This window comes from Rhipicephalus microplus, chromosome X, assembly GCF_043290135.1.
Source record: "Rhipicephalus microplus isolate Deutch F79 chromosome X, USDA_Rmic, whole genome shotgun sequence".
Classification (NCBI taxonomy): Eukaryota; Metazoa; Arthropoda; class Arachnida; order Ixodida; family Ixodidae; genus Rhipicephalus; species Rhipicephalus microplus.
In genome coordinates this window covers 407,291,408-407,311,547 of record NC_134710.1, presented here as the reverse complement: position 1 = coordinate 407,311,547, position 20,140 = coordinate 407,291,408, and the positions used below count along the sequence as shown (strand labels likewise).

The window sequence follows — 20,140 nt, the reverse complement described above, 5'->3', positions numbered from 1 at the left end:
TTATTTGTTTGATGTGTTTAACGACTGCCAGTATTGCGTAAGCTTCTCCTGTGAAAATGCTTGCATCAAGATGAAGAATGCCGGCCTCGGAAAAAAATTGGCCTATCGCTACATATGACATTGAAGTGTTTGACTTTGATGCATCGGTAAAGAACTCAAGGCATGTGTATTTATGTTGTAGTTCTAGGAAGTATGTATGTATGTGTGCAAGTGGTGCATGCTTTGTGACTTCAACAAAAGAGACATCACAGTCTATATGCAGCCACTGCCACGGTGGCAGATATGTTGCAGGAGCCATCAAACTGTGTTCAAGAAGAAGCACACCTGTTTCTTCGGCCAGGCCCCTTACACGGAGCGCGTAGAGCTGTCTAAATGAAGGACGTTTCTCGAACAAGCCAGAATAAGACAAATCATTGATTGTGAAATGGGAAGGGTGTTTCTTGTCTGCTTTCACCTTCAAGAAGTACAAAAAGGACAGGAAACATCTTTGTAGGTTGAGCGACCATTCATTCGAATCCACGTACAGGCTCTCCACAGGGGCTAGTTCGGAAAGCACCCGTAGAGAGGTGAATGCCTAGATGGTGGAGAGGGTCGAGAATCTCAAGGCTGGTGGTGTTGCCGACTGATAAATTATAGCACCATAATCTAGGCGTGTGCGTATGAGGCTTTTATATAAATTCATTAGACATTTCCTGTCACTACCCCATGTAGTGTGTGACAACACTTTTATAATATTCATTATTTTCAAGCACCTGTCCTTTAAATACTTGATGTGTGGGATGAAGGTTAGTTTAGTGTCTAATATAAGACCAGGAAACTTGTGCTCTGTCTTCACTGACAGAGGTTGACCATGCAGGTCAATGTCGGGGTCAGGATGGAGGCCCCTCTTTCGACTGAACAAGACACAAGTGCTCTTTTGCGCGTTGAGTGTAAAACCATTCTCGTTTGCCCATTGAGATACCTTGTTCAACCCTAGTTGAACTTGATGTTGGCACATTGAGATGTTGCACGATTTGTAGCCAATCTGTATATCATCGACATATATGCAGTAAAAACTATTTCGTGGGAAAGACAGGTGCAAGGAATTCATTCTAACTATGAAAAGTTTGCAGCTCAATACACCTCCTTGTGGCACTCCTGTTTCTTGGACAAATACTCGAGATAAGACAGTGCCAACTTCGATACGGAATATACGATTGGACAGGTTTTTTTCGATAATTGTCAGCATTCTACCCCACACAACTAAATGTGACAGGTCTCGCAATATGCCAAAGCGCCATGTAGTGTCATATGCCTTTTTCATATCGAGAAACACAGAAAGAAAAAATTGCTTATGAACAAAAGCATCGCGAATTTGTGCCTCGATACGGACAAGGTGGTCAGTGGTGGACCGAGCCTCTCGAAACCCACACTGGTATGGGTCAAGGAGGCCATTAATTTCAAGGAAGTGCATCAGGCACCTAATAATCTTTTTTTCAAAGACCTTGCAAAGACAGCTGGTTAATGCTATTGGCCTGTAGCTGGAAATTGAGGCTGGGTCCTTGCCTTGTTTTAGAATTGGGATAACGATAGCTCCCTTCCAGGCTGAGGATAGCTCGCCGGAAGACCATATCGCCTTATACAGGAAGAGGAGAGCTTTTTGGGTTTCAGACGGCAGGTGTTATAACATTTTATATGCCACATGGTCCGGGCCTAGTGTAGATTTATTGCAGCAGGTAAGTGAGGCTTGTAGTTCAGCGAAACAGAAAGGTTCATTGTATGCCACATGTGTTGTGGGTTTGCGCTCTAATCTCTGTTTTTCTATTGTGGTTTTGTGTCTTCGGAACGCTTCACTATAGTGTGATGAGCTGGAGACCTGTTCGAAGTGCGCTCCGAGAGTGTTAGCCTAGTCTTCCAAACTCTCCCCTTGTGTGTTCACTAGAGGAAGTGAATGTGCTTTTCGTCCTGCCACCTTACCAACCATGCTCCAGACTCTCGCCTCATCTGTGTATGAATTAATACCTGATAAAAATTTGTGTCAACTTTCCCTTCTGACCTGTCGGCGAGTCCTCCTTCCTTGCGACTCGACATTCTTAAAGTTTGCAAGATTCTCGGCAGTCGGCGAGCCTCTGAGCAACTTCCATGCCTTATTTTGTTTTCTTCGAGCATCACGGCACTCATTATTCCACCATGGGACTCGTCGTTTTCCTGACGGTCCACATGTTTGGGGAATACATATCAACCAAGAAAGCGGCAAATTAGCACACAGCCTCTTCTATGCTCAACGCCGCCATGTCAGTCCAAGGTAATAGAGTCATTTTTTGAAACTTTTCCCAATCGGCTTTGTCGGTGAGCCATTTGGGAACTTGTGCAGGACATGTGTTTGTTATTGATGTGCTAATAACGATAGGAAAATGGTCACTTCCATACGAATTATTAATGACTTCCCATTTAAGTAGAGGCAGGAGTGATGGGAATGTTATTTGATTGATATGTAGGGTTTAACGTCCCAAAACCACCATTTGATTATGAGAGACGCCGTAGTGGAGAGCTCCGGAAATTTTGACCACCTGGGGTTCTTTAACGTGCACCCAAATCTGAGTACACGGGCCTACAACATTTCCGCCTCCATCAGAAATGCAGCCGCCGCAGCCGGGAATCGAACCCGCGATCTGCGAGTCAGCAGCCGAGTAGCTTAGCCACTAGACCACCGCGGCGGGGAGATGGAAATGTTATGCTGAGGTCTATTGTTGAGTACATATTGTTAGCGATGTTATAATATGTTGGCTCTTTTCAATTCAGCAGGCACGCACTGGAAGAAAAAGGGAACTGTTCAATCAGGTGACCTCGAGCGTCGTAGCGAGAGTCACCCCATAGACTGCTATGTGCATTGAAATTTCCAAGGAGAATGTAAGGTTCTGGAAGTCAGTCTATGAGGGACTCGAAGTCATGCTTTTCAAGATGGTGTTGTGGAGGTATGTAGAGAGAGCAGATAGTGACAAGCTTATTCAAAAGAACTGCTCGAACAGCCACCACCTCAAGGGATGTTTGTAATGGTATGTGTGTGCAGGCAATCCCTTGATTGACTATAATGGCAACACCACCAAATGACACAATGGCATCATTCCGGTCCTTCCGAAAAGTAACGTAATGACGTAAAAAGTTGGTGTGTTTGGGTTTCAGGTGTGTCTCTTGTACGCAAAGCACCTTAAGTGTGTGTTTGTGTAAAAGTCCCTGGATATCGTCGAGGTTTCTCAGCAGTCCTCTATCGTTCCACTGTAGTATTTGTGTCATTTTATAGTTGTGTGGTGCTGTGTGTACAAAAGTATTGCGTTAGGTTACAGGGCCTTTTGGAGGCCCTGTGATTCGAGGTTTTTCTTTTTTGGCGCGCTCCAAAGAGTTGCGCCTATCCTTTGGCGTCTGAGGCGCTGGAGGAGTGGGACCTGTATCCATCACCTCTTGTAAGGTGGTGGATGGTGCCTGCTCGGCAGGCATGGTCATAGAACTTTTGAACCTAACTGCGCTTGCAGTGGTCCAAGGTTCAGCAGACCCGGGGGTCTGCCGGCCCTATTTGTCAGGCGGCGGAGCAGTACAGGCTGCTCCAGCCAGGGGCGCTGGTGGCACGACCGGGGCCACACATTGCGTGACATTTGCGGGTGCAGAGACATGTGGCGGGGCGCCCCTGTGCGTCACATCTGCGAAGGAGGAATAAAATGGGTTGTGTAGTGCAAAACGTTGACGTGCTTCCTGAAATGAGATATTGAATTTGACCTCAAGTTCTACTATTTGTTTCTCTTTTTTCCATCCAGGGCATGATCGCCAGTAGGCAGCGTGATCTCCTTCAAAGTTCGAACAATGAGTTCGTTTCTGAGGTGCAGTTGTCGGATATGTGTTGCATGGATGCACACTTTGCGCAAGTGGCGCGCCCTCAGCAACTCTGCAATCCATGACCGAAACGTTGACACTTGAAACATCGACGAGGGTTGGGAATCTATGGTCTTACACGGAGCTTACAATAGCCGGTTTCGATTGATTCTGGTAGGTAACTTGTTTCGAAGGTAATTATTACTTGTTTTGTAGGGGTCAGCTTTTTGTTGTGCCTTATTGTTATTTTTAGGACTTTGACCACGTTCTGGTCCTGCCAACCTTCGAGCAGCTCACTTTCAGAAAGTTCTGTAAGATCATCATCGGAAATATTGCCACGGACAGTGTTCATGGACCTGTGTGGGCCCACCGAAACAGGGGTTTCTCCAAACGCTACTAGCTTAGACAGCTTCTCATACTGAGCTTTGTCACGAACCTCTAGAAGAAGATCGCCACTTCCCATCTTGGTCACTTTATAACCTGGGCCTATTGCTTCTGTGAGAGTTTTGGAAACGACGAAAGGTGAAATGGCTCGGACTGTCTTCTTTTCGTTTTGACTGTGGATAACATAGTATTTTGGGAATGTCGGCTTTGCTGTGTTAGGCAGAAAAGTGTCTTCGGTGCGCCACCCTTTCAGGGGGCGATGAGGAAGGGGGGAAAGCTTTTGCCATAAAAATACTATAAAGTTCGGCGGCGATGGTGGCCACCCACGACCGAGCCCAACATGGAGACGCTACACGGTTGAAAGCAAACACTTGGAGATGCCAGCCATACATCGCCACTATAACCTGTTATAATTATCCTAGGTTGGATAGGTACACCAGGTTAACCCTCGCCGCCAGGAAATTCGGAAGTAAAAGGAAGAGAGAAGATGACAGGACAGATAGAAAGTGAGAGATAAAGACGAAGCTTAGGGGGAGAGAGATAAGGAGAAGGCAACTGCCGATTTCCGCTGGGTGGGCCAGCCCAGGGGTGCCGTCTACGTGAAGCTGGGGCCAAAGAAGTGTGTTGCCTCTGCTGGGGGACCTTAGAAGTCCAATCACCCGGTGTCAGCTCAAATCCCAGGATCCCAATTTCCCAGGACGCGGCTCAGCCAGGCACGGCTAGGCGTGGGAGAGAGTCGAAACCCCCCGTTAGCTCGGGTCCATGGTGTCGCTATACACCAAACGCCTGCTTTCACAGACGCCCCTGCGGGGCAGCACCTCTGTTATGATTTTCTTTGTCTATGTAAAGAGAAACATTTTGTACAACATTCATTTTTTTTTTCTTTACACTCTTCCTGGGTCATTTAGCTACAAAATGTATATTCTGAATTGTCTTTGTTCTGAATTTGTTTGCATATATAGACGAGAGCACGCCTATCTCGCACCCAGGCGCCTTCGGCAGTATACCCTTGCTCCCAGAGACGCCATAATTTATTTGCAACGGCCACGGCGCACCTCGCTAGCATGGCGAGCAGTGGCTCTGGGAGTTTAAAATGTAAGAAAGCGCCTATAAACGCTGCGCCCGCTTATAAAAATTCATCTGGTTACCACTGCGCTGTCATCTGATGCGACAAGAAAGAGCGCAAGAGGAAGAGATTGCTGAGCACTGCCTGTGAAGTTCACAGCGCATCACGGGAATCGTGCCGGTGCGGTGTTTTGCGATTGCACACATTTCCGTCCACAATGAAAAATGCCGAGCTCTGCCACCTTAGGATATAACCGCATTTAGCAGGAAAAACTAAGAGCCCAGTGAAGTGTACAAGTAAGTATACTTATTGCATTTATTCAAGCACGTCTCCAGCTGTTTCATTTTACAGCAGCAATTTGCGTGCAGTATGCCTGTAGTATGAGGCACAGAACTATTGCCATACTCTTTCGCAGGCCGCATGTCAATAATGGGATATATGTATTACGACTCACGCGTTGATGCACGCACCGCGCATGTTTAGTACAGCTGCAACGGCCTGCAATCGCGAAGCGTGAACGACGCAGATTCTACTCGGTCGCACTGCGACATGCCTTGGCTGTCGCTAGGCGAATCTACACGTGCTTTCGGCTGGCGTCACCGTAGTATTTTAATATCTTGTTCTGGCTAGCACTTTTGCAGCGCACGTGTGTTCCGAGTGCCCGGCCCGACTGGCGATTGATACACATGCGGTGCATGAGCGTAAGTAGGAACCAGATTCTAGCGCAACGCTGACACTGGATTACAGCACAAATTCTGCTTTGTCACATTAAAGGCACGCCACAGTTCCGAGTCGAAAGCAACGCTTTCTGCTGTTCGCGTTTCTTTCAATCGCAATAGTACATACCAGATGAAGCTGCGTCCGTAGTCTGAAATGCACGTGCTGCAGACATTCTGGACTGTCGAGGAAGGTCTCCTCGACGTTTAACACTAAATCAGCATAAAATTCCAGCACAGGAACAGTGCGAAACATGCTTACAGCCGGACTCGAGTTGTGAAGTTTCGCGTTTGATTTGTAGGGCATCTGCTCGCCTGGCAGTTGAGAGTGTTGCTTCACCGCACTTGCAATAGATGGCGCCACGTGCTTTTCAATATGGCAGCAAGCACTGAGCTCGCTGTGTTCTGGTGTATAGGGCTTTTTATCCCACTGTTTACCAGCTGGCAACCGAAAATTCCACACTTTTCACATTCTTATTCATTGTAAAATATTTTTGTTGCTCTACAACATATATTTTTGGGGAAGAGAATTTTATTGTGCAAAGTTTGGTATGATGCAATGCGTGCTGGAGTACTTTTTGAATTGGCAAAAGCGATCTTCTAGAGACATATGAAAAACAACCATTTTCGCGCGGTAATGAAAGAGTTAAAGTGGTACTGACACAAGACATTTTGCGGTCGAAATAGCCTGCGGGATTGATTCACGTGAAGACGTGTACAACTGCAAAATATCAAAGCAAGTATAGCGAGAAAGTATTTTACAGAAATTTTGAAGCCCGAATTCTGGAGGTATTGTCTACATCTAAAGGGACCCCTTGGGCTTGCTTCCCTCATGTCACCATCCTGCCGTCAATAAAACAAGTTATGATGACGTCATAGCCGGCATTTCATTTTTGCCACGTTTGTTTTCGCAGTCGGTGGCTGGTCGCGAGTGCGTCACCGCGGTGCACACGTTGAAAGTTTTGTATTTGGCAACTATGCTGTCTTGTTTCTGTTCAAAATGAATTCTTGATGCAGACCATGCACAGGAGTGTCACAGTTATGCGTGCTGACGTGATCTAAAGCAGCACACGCTAGGTGGCGATACTTGCACCCGGTGGCTTGTCATTTTTGGAGATCTTTCCAACCAAAACTTGAAGCTGGTGGATAATGAGAGGCCTATAATTAATTATCTGTCACACGCCACAGCAAAGAATGTCGCGTGTTATGACGAACAGGCCCCCAGCAACACATTGGAGCAATAAAACGCAATGCCAAAACTTATGTCACCCCCCCTTTAACGAGACACTAAAATCGAATAGCAATGTACGTTAAAGTGACAGCTCAATGTATGACGACTTCTAAAATGACAATATTATCAACAGCAGTGCCCTACTTACCGAAAAGTTGAGGTATGTGCACGGGAATGAATATGTTACCATAGGAGGCTCACAAAATGATCCCGATGGCGTCAGAAAAACCACCTACAACTAATCACTAGTAATCAATCTAGCTGCACTAAATAATGAGCCTTCCGTGCACCAACAGACGTCATAAAATGCTGCTTGTTAATTTCTGTTCATGAAAAAAATCATCGCCGGATGTTACTATAGGGAATGGCGCGAGTGGTTCAAAAATCTGATTTTCACCTGGTTAAACTGGACAGGGCGTGCCATCTAGCGAGCCCGGTTCAACCAAGCATGCCTGCAATCTTGAAGGTCATGATGGAAAATTGTTCAATGGCCATTGTTGCTGCTGTGGCTCCCGCTACTTTCTTTCTGCTGCTACTAGTGTTGGTGGCCTGCGGCGGCTGCATTTCCGATGGAGGCGGAAATGTTGTAGGCCCGTGTGCTCAGATTTGGGTGCACGTTAAAGAACCCCAGGTGGTCTAAATTTCCGGAGCCCTCCACTATGGCGTCTCTCATAATCATATACTGGTTTTGGGACGTTAAACCCCACATATCAATCAATTAGTGTTGGTGGCTGTGCATTAAAGTCGGGCAACATTGTAACAGTGACGTCAGACGTTCCGTAGAGGTGGGTAATTTCCGTAGAGGTGGGTAATCCGTAGAGGTGGGTAAATAATGGGTAACAGATGGATGTGCGCCACCGGAAAGAAAATCCTTTGCGTCTCGTGAATCGACGCACCCAAGAGTTTGGTGCACGAAACTCTTCTCTCGTGAGCCCAGCTTCACGAGTGAGTTCCACAGCTTTTTTGCGAATGGTATCCACGGTCACTGGCAGCGAGCACGCATGAAATTCCCACACAAAGTTCCCTAGGTTATCCTCCAACTGCGTATGAGGTAGGTTATCCTCCAACCGCGTATCGCCCACGAAATGACATTTTCAAGGATTGCACATCTGCAGCTTCCCCTTCTGCACCCCCCAATAGCGCATGCTTTTTCCTGATACACCAAGGTGGCACTGAGCAGCCTTATTCCCATTCGCTTCTGCGAACTCAACAACCTCTAGTTTGAACGCAGCTGAGTACTGCCTTCTCTTACCGCTACTGATATTTAGTGAACGAAAAAAAAGACCACTAAAAATGAAACACAATGTCAAGCAGAGCGAGAACTTAAACAGATCAGAGGCAAAGCACGAACACAAAAAAACAGACAAGAGAAAAAAAACAACTTGCTATTGGATTTGAATGCGAATATGGCCGTGTCCAGCTTCTCATGCACATGCAAGCCACATGTTGCCAAACAGCGGTGCACTGTTGGCTAGACGCCGCTATATAAGACAAAGGGCAACTTTAGCTCGTTGTTCTATTGAAAATATCTCGACTTATATTCCGGTTTATATAGTGTAGTTGCATTGCACAAAATGCATGAATGACTTACGAAACAAGAGGACAGGTCAGGTGGTGTGAACCAGTGGGGCAGAACTGCACACCACCTGTCCCTGTCCTCCTGTTTCGTAAATCTGCGTGTTTTGCTCAGCGCAACTACATTACAATGTATAACTGATTATATAATTGTTCATTCAATATCAACTAACTTTTCAACTTCTTTACAAGCCCTATTGCTATTATGACAATGAAGCCAGTAAACATTGACACAAGCATCATTTTTGAGGCATTAGTCAAATGTGGCCTTTCCCTTGATGCAATTTGTGTAACAGCGGAAGAAATACAAAACCTGATTCAGTATCCGTAGACGTCGCCTCTGAATTACAACAGCCATTCTATCCATATCCAGAGGCATGGTGCCATTGGCAATATCAGTCAAAGCCTTGATCAAACTGAAATGAGAGATAAAAACAGTTGGGAGAAATAATAATGTATTAGCGCTCAACATCTACGAACTACATATGAATAAAAAAAAATAGGCTGTAAATAGCTATTTCCTCCAGTAGTACGAACGAAACAGGAGGGATTGATTGAGGGATCATTCCTTTGGTTACATGCGACCAAAGGAAAACAACAGACAGCGAAGCTGCAAGGTATAGGGGGTATCTCTTGTACATATATTTCAACTGTAGTAAAGCAATTACACTATAAATGGAAATGAATTAAAGTGGATGAAAAATCGAGACAAGGGACCAAAGCAACAAAGAATAATGTATCCGATGATCTACCAACTGACCTACATTGGCGGTTCTTTTCCAATCAACCTTATTCAGCGTTTATATTTCTGTAATCCTGGGAGTGTTAGCCAATGCCACTTGCTACCATGACAAGAAGTGTGGAATGGACAGCACAAAAGTAACTCAAACAAAAAGAATGCAGCGTTGTTATATTATGTTAAATTATCAAAGGCATTAACACAAATGCTTTTTACTTTCCTTCTCAAGGAGTCTTGACATGATTTATCCTGGGCTAGATCAACAATAAAATGAAATGCCACAATATCAAAAGCCACTTTTATGAGTGATATGTTGAATAGCCACGAGCTTTATTTTTAGACTACCATGAATTCCCCCCCCCATGGCTAAAGATAACCTGATAAGAATAATTGCTTAATCATGTAGCAAAATTAAATGAGGGCAGACAAAAGCCACTAAGAACAAACAGTGTGCACCCATAGTTCTACTCAAATGCTCCATTGAGTGCACACGTATTCAGTGTTTCCAAGATAGTGAATGAAACAGTGGAAACGGTGGAAGAGGGTGGGGGGCATTGCTTTGTCACTGGCACATATTGCACATCTGTTGACAAAAGGAAGGGACACTTGCTCGGGATTTTATGGTAGCTCAATTATTTGTTTTTTGCTAGCAGCTTGCTTCATAGTGTCATCATACAACAGCAAGACAAAATTCACATGGCAGAAGATGTTTTTTTTTTCATGAAAGTTTTCTTAGGCACTGTGTCTTGAAAATTGTGTTTGTAGGTTATATTTTTTGTGGTCATTTACCAAGAATTGGTTTTCCAGGCACCAATTGAATGATGCAAGTTTAGTTGAATCAGCCCTGAACAGCTTAGCTTCCCGCACAGAAACCCTGGAGCCAGATTTAATTGCTATAACTGATAACCTCAATTCAAATAATGTCACGGGTAGTTTCTTTTGCCATAGAAGACATAAAAATGGTCAAGATGCAGTGACTGCTCATTGTTATCTCTGACATAAAGTTAATACTTGTGCCTGCAGTAGCAAGATCCCAAAATCTTCTCCAGATTGTGCGTTCATGCTATTCAAGCCATAAGTATAGGACAGTGAGCATGCTGGCCGGACACGCCACACTGTCAGATCCACCAATTGGTGAAAACCAACAACCATGCCAGTGGCAGTAACGAGCAGTGACAGCTAATAGAAATAATGTGCTCGACTATGGCTACTAGATGTGCACTATGAATCAACAAGGCATGGCAAGCAAACTTCTACAATAGTAAAAAATCAATGCCTTTCATCATTTTTCAATTTTACACAGCGTAGGAATACAAATACCATCACTATTATATTCATGTTGGGAAGTAATCTTTACACAGAGCCCAATAAAATAATAATAATAATAATAATAATAATAATAATAATAATAATAATAATAATAATAATAATAATAATAATAATAATAATAATAATAATAATAATAGTATTAATATTAATAATAATATTATTATTATTATTATTATTATTATTATTATTATTATTATTATTATTATTATTATTATTATTATTATTATTATTATTATTATTACTACTACTACTACTACTACTACTACTACTACTACTACTACTTGTGGGGTACTACGTCCCAAACCACGATATGATTATGAGAACACCATAATGTAGGGCTCCAGAAATTTCAACCATCTTGTGTTCTTTAGCATGCATGAACATCGCGCAATACACAGGCCTCCAGCATTTTGTCTCTAAAAAATGTGACCTCAGCCATGGCGGTCGAATTTTCGTAGAAGTGACCTTCAGGTCAACAGGTAAGCTCCATAACCACTAGACCACTCTGGCAGACACAGGGCACAAAAAGCTGCTATGAGGCATTTTCTGGGGCCTGGCGGTTTCTATATGTATCAACAACAAACATACTCTCTTAATAAGCATGTGCTTAGTAAAAAACCTTAAAAAAAAGAATTCACGCTTTTATACAGGGCGTTTTTTTTATTGGACAACACAGATTTCTCATAAAAATGCTTCGACAGGCACCTGTATTTTCACACACTAACTCTACATCAAGGTGGAAATACTTCGTTGCATTCAAAGACACATAATGAATTATTAACAAAAACTTTTTTCCTTCTTAATTAAAACTTGATGGCAGTTCTCCCCGTGGTAAAGTTGTAGGCTGTCATAACTTATGACACACCAATCTTCTTTAAATCGGAAAAGTTGCGTGTTATTAGAAATATTCATCAACCCATTGGAATGGAGATATTAAAACCAAGACTGCCAGACATGCAGAAAATGTGGCCACACAGTTTTGCTTATGCTTCCTTTTGGTAACTTTAATTCAAAACATGATTTCTGATAAATTTGTTCTCGTATCATTATCAGGACAAACTTATTAAAACTTACACTGGCAAACCACCACAGTTGAAAACACAAGAAAACTAAGTTTACACCAATAACCACAGTGTACTAAACAGGTGTTCATTCCTTCCAGCTATTAGCATTCTGTGCAAAAGACTTTGCTGGTCAAGTATCAAACTATAAAAGTAGCCAGGGTAATAGCAAACCATGAAAGTACCCATAAAAGTTAATACTAATACCTGCAGTAACAGGTATGAGTATTAACGATATGTTATGATATGTTACACAAAATTTTATTTTGTTTCATAATTGAAATTTGTGTTGTCAAACTGCCCGATTCCTTGAGCACTTTTTTTAGCTCCTTTGAGTTTCCCGCTTTTTTTTTTTGTGCAAGAAAAAATTTGTCGGCGATTATATTTCACATCAAAGGTGGAATATTGAATTTTATTATAAACTTCAATATAATGAAGTTAATGAGAACTAATATTGTGTATAACAAAGAAAAATGGCCCCTAAAATTTTCACCTTTTTTCTTCAATGTAATGAAGTAAAATTCCCCTTTTTTTTACCTAACCAACCTTAAGGTATAAATATAAACAATAATACATATGCAAAGCAAAAAAAATCACTCACATGCTTTTGACTGTTTTAAGTTTTCCTTTGGACACATTCTCAAAGGTGAAATAGAAGCAGGTGTCTCTGTTTTCAATAAAACTTGATTTTACCTGGAAAAAAGCAAGGCACAAACAATTGAAGCAAACAAAAAACCACGAATCTCCACTTGCAAATGCATGTGCATGTGTGCCCACAAACTTGAATAATTAATACAAGCTTACCACTTCCTCGGGACTGTGAAAGTACAAGAGATACCTTGCAACGAGAAGTTACAAGAAAAAAAAATGGTAAAGCTTGCGAAAAGCCACACAAGTCTTGAAACAGAGAAACTGGACAGTTCTGAAGACTTATCTGATTGATTCTAGTCTGTTTCTAGACCTTAGCTTGGTGGTGCAGGTTGCGTCTAGGTCATTGCTAGGCTCTAGCTAGGTGACGCTAAGTCATTTCTACATTGATTCTCAGTGCAGAGAGGTTTGAGTCAAATCACAGTCAGACATGATACGGGCACGTCATCATAGGCAAAGTTCTTCCATCGCTTCGGGGGTCTTCTCACAGTTGCCACTCTTTTTCCATTTCCATGGTATTCTCTTGTTGTATGTACTCGAGATCTTTGGCTCGCCACTGTCTCTTCACAGGCATTTGTTGGGCTAGCTGTTGCCCTCTTTCTTTTCAGTGGAAGTTGTCAGCAGCAAAATTTACCCAACTTCTGTGGCACATACAGTAAACTCCCATCAAACATAACTCTCTTAAACAAAATTGCTGCTTGCAGCAACCTCTACTCTAATGTGATTGGTTCCGAGCTTGAATTCTGTACTCCTGTTCATCTCTCAATAACGAAACTCCTCTTAAACGAAACATTTTCCTGGTTCCTTCAGGTTTCATTTACCATGAGTTTACTGTACATGTTTATGACAACATACCCATTTATGATGATAATAGTTTTCAGATAGGCCACATAGTGGCTCATGCCCATTAGACCACAAAAATTACAGCTAGTTTAAAAAGCTTCAGTGTTAAAAAAAAAAGAAGGCAGGAGTGGGGGAATGATAACTAAAACCAAAACCAAGCTAACAAATAATACGCAAGGTATGTAAAGGAAATGTCCCTTTGCTAGCAGACAGTAGAGAGCACATTTATGGAATTATTAATGACTTGCATGCATGAAAGCATGCCCAGTGTAATTTACGTTGGAATATTAGCTGTGGTCTGAATGCATTCCCGGCCTAGAAAAAATATTTTCCTAGCATAAGTTAACCTACATTATGAAAAAGCCCCTCACCAGACTGGGCACTGCAAAGAGACAAGCTTAGTACATACATCACGACATGGTATACATGTTTGAACACTATAAAATGGCTACATTGTGCAAAAGCAGTCGATGTTTCAAGCACAGGACTGTGCACTTTGTTTAAAAGAGCCTTAAATGCTACTGGCAATCAAAGTTGCACAGATAAATACTTTCAGCAATACTGCCTGCAACCTATCATATTGCAGTACTCCAAGGCGGAAATAAGATTCCAAGGCGGGAATCTGGGCGCGTTAAAATTCCATGTTTATGAACGGTAAGAGTGCACTGAAAATGATCACACAATGAAGGCACACACATGCACACACATAGCACCATTTTCAATCGTTTTATTTTGTAATTTTTACACTACTTGTAGAGCAAAACATGAGCACACTTGCTGCGTAGAAGTAGCAAGAACATCACTAGACATCATAATGAACACCAAAAAAATCAAGTTCTTGGAAATCAGCATGCCCTATTCCACTGATAAAAAAAGAATTTCATTTCCTAAATTTCTGAAAACCAGCATGCTTCTATTGCACAGATAAAAAAAGAATTTGATTTCCTAAATTCTTGGAAATCAGCATTCCTGTATCGCACTAATAAAGAAATAATGATTTCCTTGGTGTGCATTATGATGCCTAGTAATGTTCTTGTTACTTTTGCACAGCAGATGAGCTCATTTTTCTGCCCTATGGGTAGTGTTGGAATCTCAAAATAAAACTGTTGAAAGTAGCGTTATGAGTGTGCATGTGTGTGCTTTCATTGGGTGTTTATTTCAGTGTGCTCTTTCTTCAATAGGTTGGTCCCCTGAAAAACACAGTACTGGCCCCCCAGAATGTCTATTAAGTCAGCATTTCAATATTCCCCGAGATTTCCAGGCTTTCCCCGAGTGGCACTTAACTTTCTGCCACATCAATACAAGAAGGCACCATGCTACCAAATGCTATCACTGCCTAGTAAGCATGTGCAACGCTTTGTGCAAAATAGTCAAATTACTTGAATGCGGATTTTGAATGTACGAAATGTGTAAAGTCGAGAAAAACCTACATAAAAATATCAGGAACAGTATTTTGGTGTCAGCATCATTTATAACTGCAAACTGTGCCTTAAGCAAAGCTAAAGAAGTTCAGCCAAGTGACGCCAGCGCAAGTTTACATCTTAGTAAACTTTAGCTGCAAAGGATCAAGAGAGAATGCATAACACCGCCGCTTGCATTGCCGCTGTTGGCGGGATGTTCCAGAGAAGACTGGCAGCGTCTGTAGCCTTTGCTGTGCTGCACGCAAGGAAAGCATGCGACTGAGACTGGCTGCTCATTGCCCCTACACATTTTTATAGCCTCACGCCCCTATTCCAGACGATTCTGATGCCTTTGCTTGCGTGCAGCACAGCGGAGGCTACGGGCACTTCCAGTTTTCTTAGATACTTTCCGCCGATGGCACTGAGAGTCGCGGCGTCATTCCTTCTTTCTCGATCCTTCACAGTCTTTCTGGGCAATGCCGGCGGCTGTTTCCGGGTAGCAAGAAGGTTGACGCGCCGCCGCTCGGTGTCTGACGCATTGTCACGTCATCATTAAGAAGTGAAGCTAAAACAAAATCGCAAGAGCGGCCAAAAAAGCACAACCGCACGTGTCAAGAATGTTCACATTCGTTCTGCCCCTGACGCAGCCTCTGGCATCGCTATTTTGAGAATTATTTCGATATTGCCTGCTTTCCGAGTGCCAAGTTTCATACCAAATTCAAGTTAAGCTAGCAGAAACGACACGAGCTAGAAGAAACGACATGAGGGAACGCACCGGCAGCGTTACTGAAATCAGCTGGCCGTACACAAACGCGAGACACGTTGGGGCACGCGGACTCGCTGCTGCTGCACCATCTAATTCCAGAGTTCTCAACGATCATAATCCAAACTAGGCTCACAACGTCCTTGTTGACGCCGTCAAGTTTCATCGTGCTGCACGGGTACTTCACAATTTGAGCCGATGCGAGCCACCGCCAACGCCTTTGCCGCCATGTTGAATCTGCAACCGGCTGATTAGATCCCGCGGTTTGATCTATCACAGCCTAAGCCGTGAAGCGCAAAACGAATAGGTTTCTGCTTCATGGCGGGAAAAGCAGTCTCCGGCCGATGATTGCTCGCCAGCCGCGCGCCGTATTTTTCCGGCTGCTTGGGTGGCGAAACAAGCCATTTTCCGGAGAGTGTCGCCACTTTCACTCTCTTCGAGGCTAAATGTGAACACACTTTTTGAGGCCATGTGTGATTGCGCCTTCGAGGCCACGTGTGAATGCAACTTTTGAGGCCAAGTGTGAATGCGCCTTTCGAGGCCAAGTGTGAACACGCCTTTAGTCCCCTCAATAAAGTTTCAGCTGATTTTCTCAGACAGAAGCCCAAATTCACCGAGTTTTCCCTGAGATTTTCTAGACAAAGAAAAACCCCTGAGATTCCTCCGTTTTCCCAGTTGGTAGACACCCTGCCCTTGAAGTGTGCCACACAGCAAGGAAAGAAAGAAAAGGCTGCAATGGCTCATAACAAACACAATGAGTGGCTTGGCTATAGAACGTGAGAAGGCCGAGAAGGAATGTCGCTTACACACTCATGCTGGACAAAGGTGCAGAGTGTCTCCGCTGGCAGTAAAGCTCACCTTCTGTAAGCATTCAATGCTACTGTAGGCGATCCTGTCCTTATCAGTGATATACCAGTCTGAAAAATTCTTGCAGTGAAACACTCCCTGAATTTCTTATTACGGCAATATCATTACAATATACCATCAATCACCATAATGTTCAATTGGGTCTGGTGAGGGGCCCTTTAAGTGGCACAGAAAATTGTTTTGAAGTTTGTGGAAATGGCAACATATATAGAAAATCAGTGCATAGAGTCTTATTATATGGTAATTAATGAGTGGCTATACAACCATTTTATTATAACAGATACTTATTTAACACTTTCGTGACTACATCTATCCCCATCAATAGTATGTTTTCGATGTTTACAACTTGTATATTTGCCCTGTTTCGAACACTTTTGGACCCCTTGCGCTATCTAACGGGTAAAAAAAAGTATTTTATCAGTTTTGCTTTTGTGTTTCTCTTTTGCCACCATGTGGTTATTTTAAAGCGCCTTTCTATGCGCGCGAGTGAGCATGCACTGTTTCAATTATGGCGTCGATGTCGCGTGCGACTACTTCATGAAAATGGCGAATTTCGGGTGGTTCTCGTGCATCTGGGCTGGAATATTCAAATGACGATCACAGCCCAGGCTAGGAACATGACATCGACAATTTTGATTTCAGCGCGGATGAGGAGAGTTCGTCAAACTGCCTCGGAACATTAGCAGTCGTCCACCGCCGTGTTTAGCTTAATGCTAGAGCCACGTTATTGCTGGCGCGCATTGGTGTAAGTTGACCCGATGTGTTCTGAAGGTTAGAGCTCTTATCTGCAAAGTGTCCACTCCCTTCGGGTAGGACTACTTGCCGGCAGCAGCGCAGGGAGCGCAGTTTTGTGCGCGGAGGCAGCCAGGAGTAAACCTTGGAGCCGCGTTACGTAGTGCTGCGCGGCACTTCGTAAGCGCTGTCGACTTTTTGTTTTTTACTGTTCAAGTTATTGGAGAGTTATGCAAAAGCACAAATAGATATGCCTGGACGCATATTTTTCAGAAGCCGACGTACAGCGAGAGAGACAGTTCTTGGAGGTTCAGGAACTGTAAATTATGCTATGAACAAAGAAAAGTTGAACAGAAAGCAAGTGTTTTCTGTGAAACATGCGTAGCAAACCTGTGTTTTACCGCATCGTGAAACTGCTTAGCACAATAGCATGAAAGACACTACGTGTAATGTTATTTTATATACAATTGTATGTACAGTGCTTATATTTACAAGATAATTGTGTGTGCTCCTTGCGCTTAAAATGTATATTTCAATTTCTTTTTATGCTTAGCCTATTCAGAGCAGTGTTGGTTTTATGAAATTTCTTTGTTCATGTTTACAATGTTTTTAGTTTGATGATTTTTTCACATTATTGTTAATAAATGTGTGGTTTCAAACTGACCGTGTTTGAAAGGCAACTCCTAGCTGTACAATTCGACGCCATAAACAGTAACATTAGTAACTTTGGGTGCCATAAAAAAATAAGGTTTTTTGGACTACGGAAGGAGGGCCAAATTTCTCGCAGTCACGAAACTGTTAGAATGACCAACTTTTCTATTTCTTGAAGTGGCAAGAATATCCATTTACATACAGGAAAAAATTGAGAAGTTTATAATGGTAACAAAAAAAATCTCTAAACAACTAATTATTCAGTTCAGGCCATATGCTGCAATTTCAGAAATGAAGTTGGGTTATAATAAACTAATTTCCGTCGAGCGGAAATTTTAAGTTAGCATTAACTTTATGTACCCATCCTCGATATCAGCCAAAAAAAAAATCATTTTATTTTGCAGTGAATTAGGTAACATGCTCTGGAGGTTGCCCTGAATTTTGATCCCACACCATCTTTATATCAGATACAGCTTCTGGCTCTGCAAGTGGTTACATCTAGAAGAGACATGGCATAAGCCCTGCTTGCACTGTCATGGATGATGCAGTTGTTCCGGCAATGGCCTCTATGTTCCACAACTGAAGGCAGAACTTGTTATGCAAGTTATTTTCACTCAAGAATAATGGTCTCACTAATACTACTTATGCCGTCTAGTTAAGATGACTTGCAGTGTTTAATGGTTGGCCCTGAGAGTGCACTGGCTGTACAAGAAACTTAAGTTATTTTCAAGAGAATGTTTACGTTTCAGCATCAATGTGCAGCCGCTGCAGCCAGGATTGATCGCGTGACCCCAGACTTAGTAGAGCAGCACTGTAGCTGCTAATTTTCAACAGCCGATAAGCAGCATTTCTTTTTTTCTCTTAATTTGGGTAAGAGATTCTTTTTATATGCAAGTTCGCGTGCAAGCCTTCTCCCTGTTCAGCCCCATAATTATACAGAAATAAACCCTTAAACATGCTCACTCTCAAATGACCATCAATAACAGCGAATGATGGGTACAGATGCTATTTACTGCCATCTCAACAAGTCTAGGTAAGGAAAAAAAATTATGCAGATCTCATAGTGTGGAAACTGAATGTGAACCATTTTCCGCCTAGCACATATAACAACATGTAAAAGTTTGGCTTACATATCGTCAAGTTTTCAAGACTAATGGCCAGTAAATAAGCTCCAAATTTTTTTTTGCGTGTGTATGTGTTTGGACCAACCAAACAAGCTTGCTCATTCATGCAGAATGCCTCGGTGACCACATTCTGCGAATATCATAGCCCTTTGAGCCAAAATGGTTCTTTAATCCCATTCAACTTCATTATCACGCAACTTATTTGTAAAATTCTTGCAGCAGTATGCTCACACAGTACAAGTGTGCAGTCATCTCTCATAAAAAAAATCTTCACACCACATGGCTTTTTAATAGGGCACTCAAATGTAAACCAACTCATTTGATTCATCTTCTAGAGTACTGAGTTTCTGTGGTGGGATACCTCTGTTAAAAACCCACCAGTGAACATAAATATTTCTTTTTACTACTACTAACAACAACAACAACTACTACTACTACTACTACTACTACTACTACTACTACTACTACTACTACTACTACTACTACTACTACTACTAAACCTTACACAGTCGAGAGCCCGCTTATAACAAACCTGAGCATGACGCGGCATCCGTTCGCTGTATCCCGAAGTTCGTAGTAAATGAAACACAGCTTTTAAAAAAGTTGCGAGTAAAAACAATATCTTTTTTGCCGCAAAAAGTCCGTGATCCACATGTTTCGAAGAGCAGAAGTGATAAGGGTGGTCTCAAGTTCATTTAAAATGGCAGGGTGCTCGTTCACCGAGGCCCGTGGCATAAGCTGCATGAAACACTGGCTTCAAAGTTTCGTCGTTCTCGCAATCAGATTCCTCCAAATCACCCTCGTCACGTACTTCATTCACAATACCGCAATCCGTGCACGGTTTCGCAGTGTCGGCCTCATCGTCGGACGTAATTAAACCACCGCAACAGATGTCCCACCTGCTCTCCCAGGTCGGAGTCGACGCGCTGCCACAAATCATCGCCGCAGTTCGGAAACTTCAGGCTCGGCATCGGGCCCGACGTCGACAAAGTCAGCCTCGCGAAAACAGTTTCGCGCGCATGTAGCCGTCACCGCCGAATACTGGGACGCCCGAAGCAGCAAGATGGCTGCGAGGTGGTCAATAGCTGTGAGCAAGCACTCCGCAACGCGGCACCTAATGCGCGGATCACGCTCAAGCCAAGCGGTCACTCTTTCGACGTTTTGTTGA

The 20,140-nt window shown here is 43.0% G+C and overlaps 1 protein-coding gene across 1 annotated transcript in view; it reads right to left on the bottom strand.

The window, feature by feature from the left end:
• LOC119160965 (uncharacterized protein C05D11.1) overlaps positions 1-20,140 on the bottom strand; it is a 269,272-nt gene that overhangs the window by 189,307 nt on the left and 59,825 nt on the right. The window contains exons 8-9 of the mRNA XM_037413256.2: positions 12,546-12,637; positions 9,129-9,231 (exon numbers count right to left, since the gene is read on the bottom strand). Of these exons, the coding sequence (XP_037269153.2) occupies positions 9,129-9,231; positions 12,546-12,637 (195 nt within the window). The remainder of the gene's footprint in view (positions 1-9,128; positions 9,232-12,545; positions 12,638-20,140) is intronic.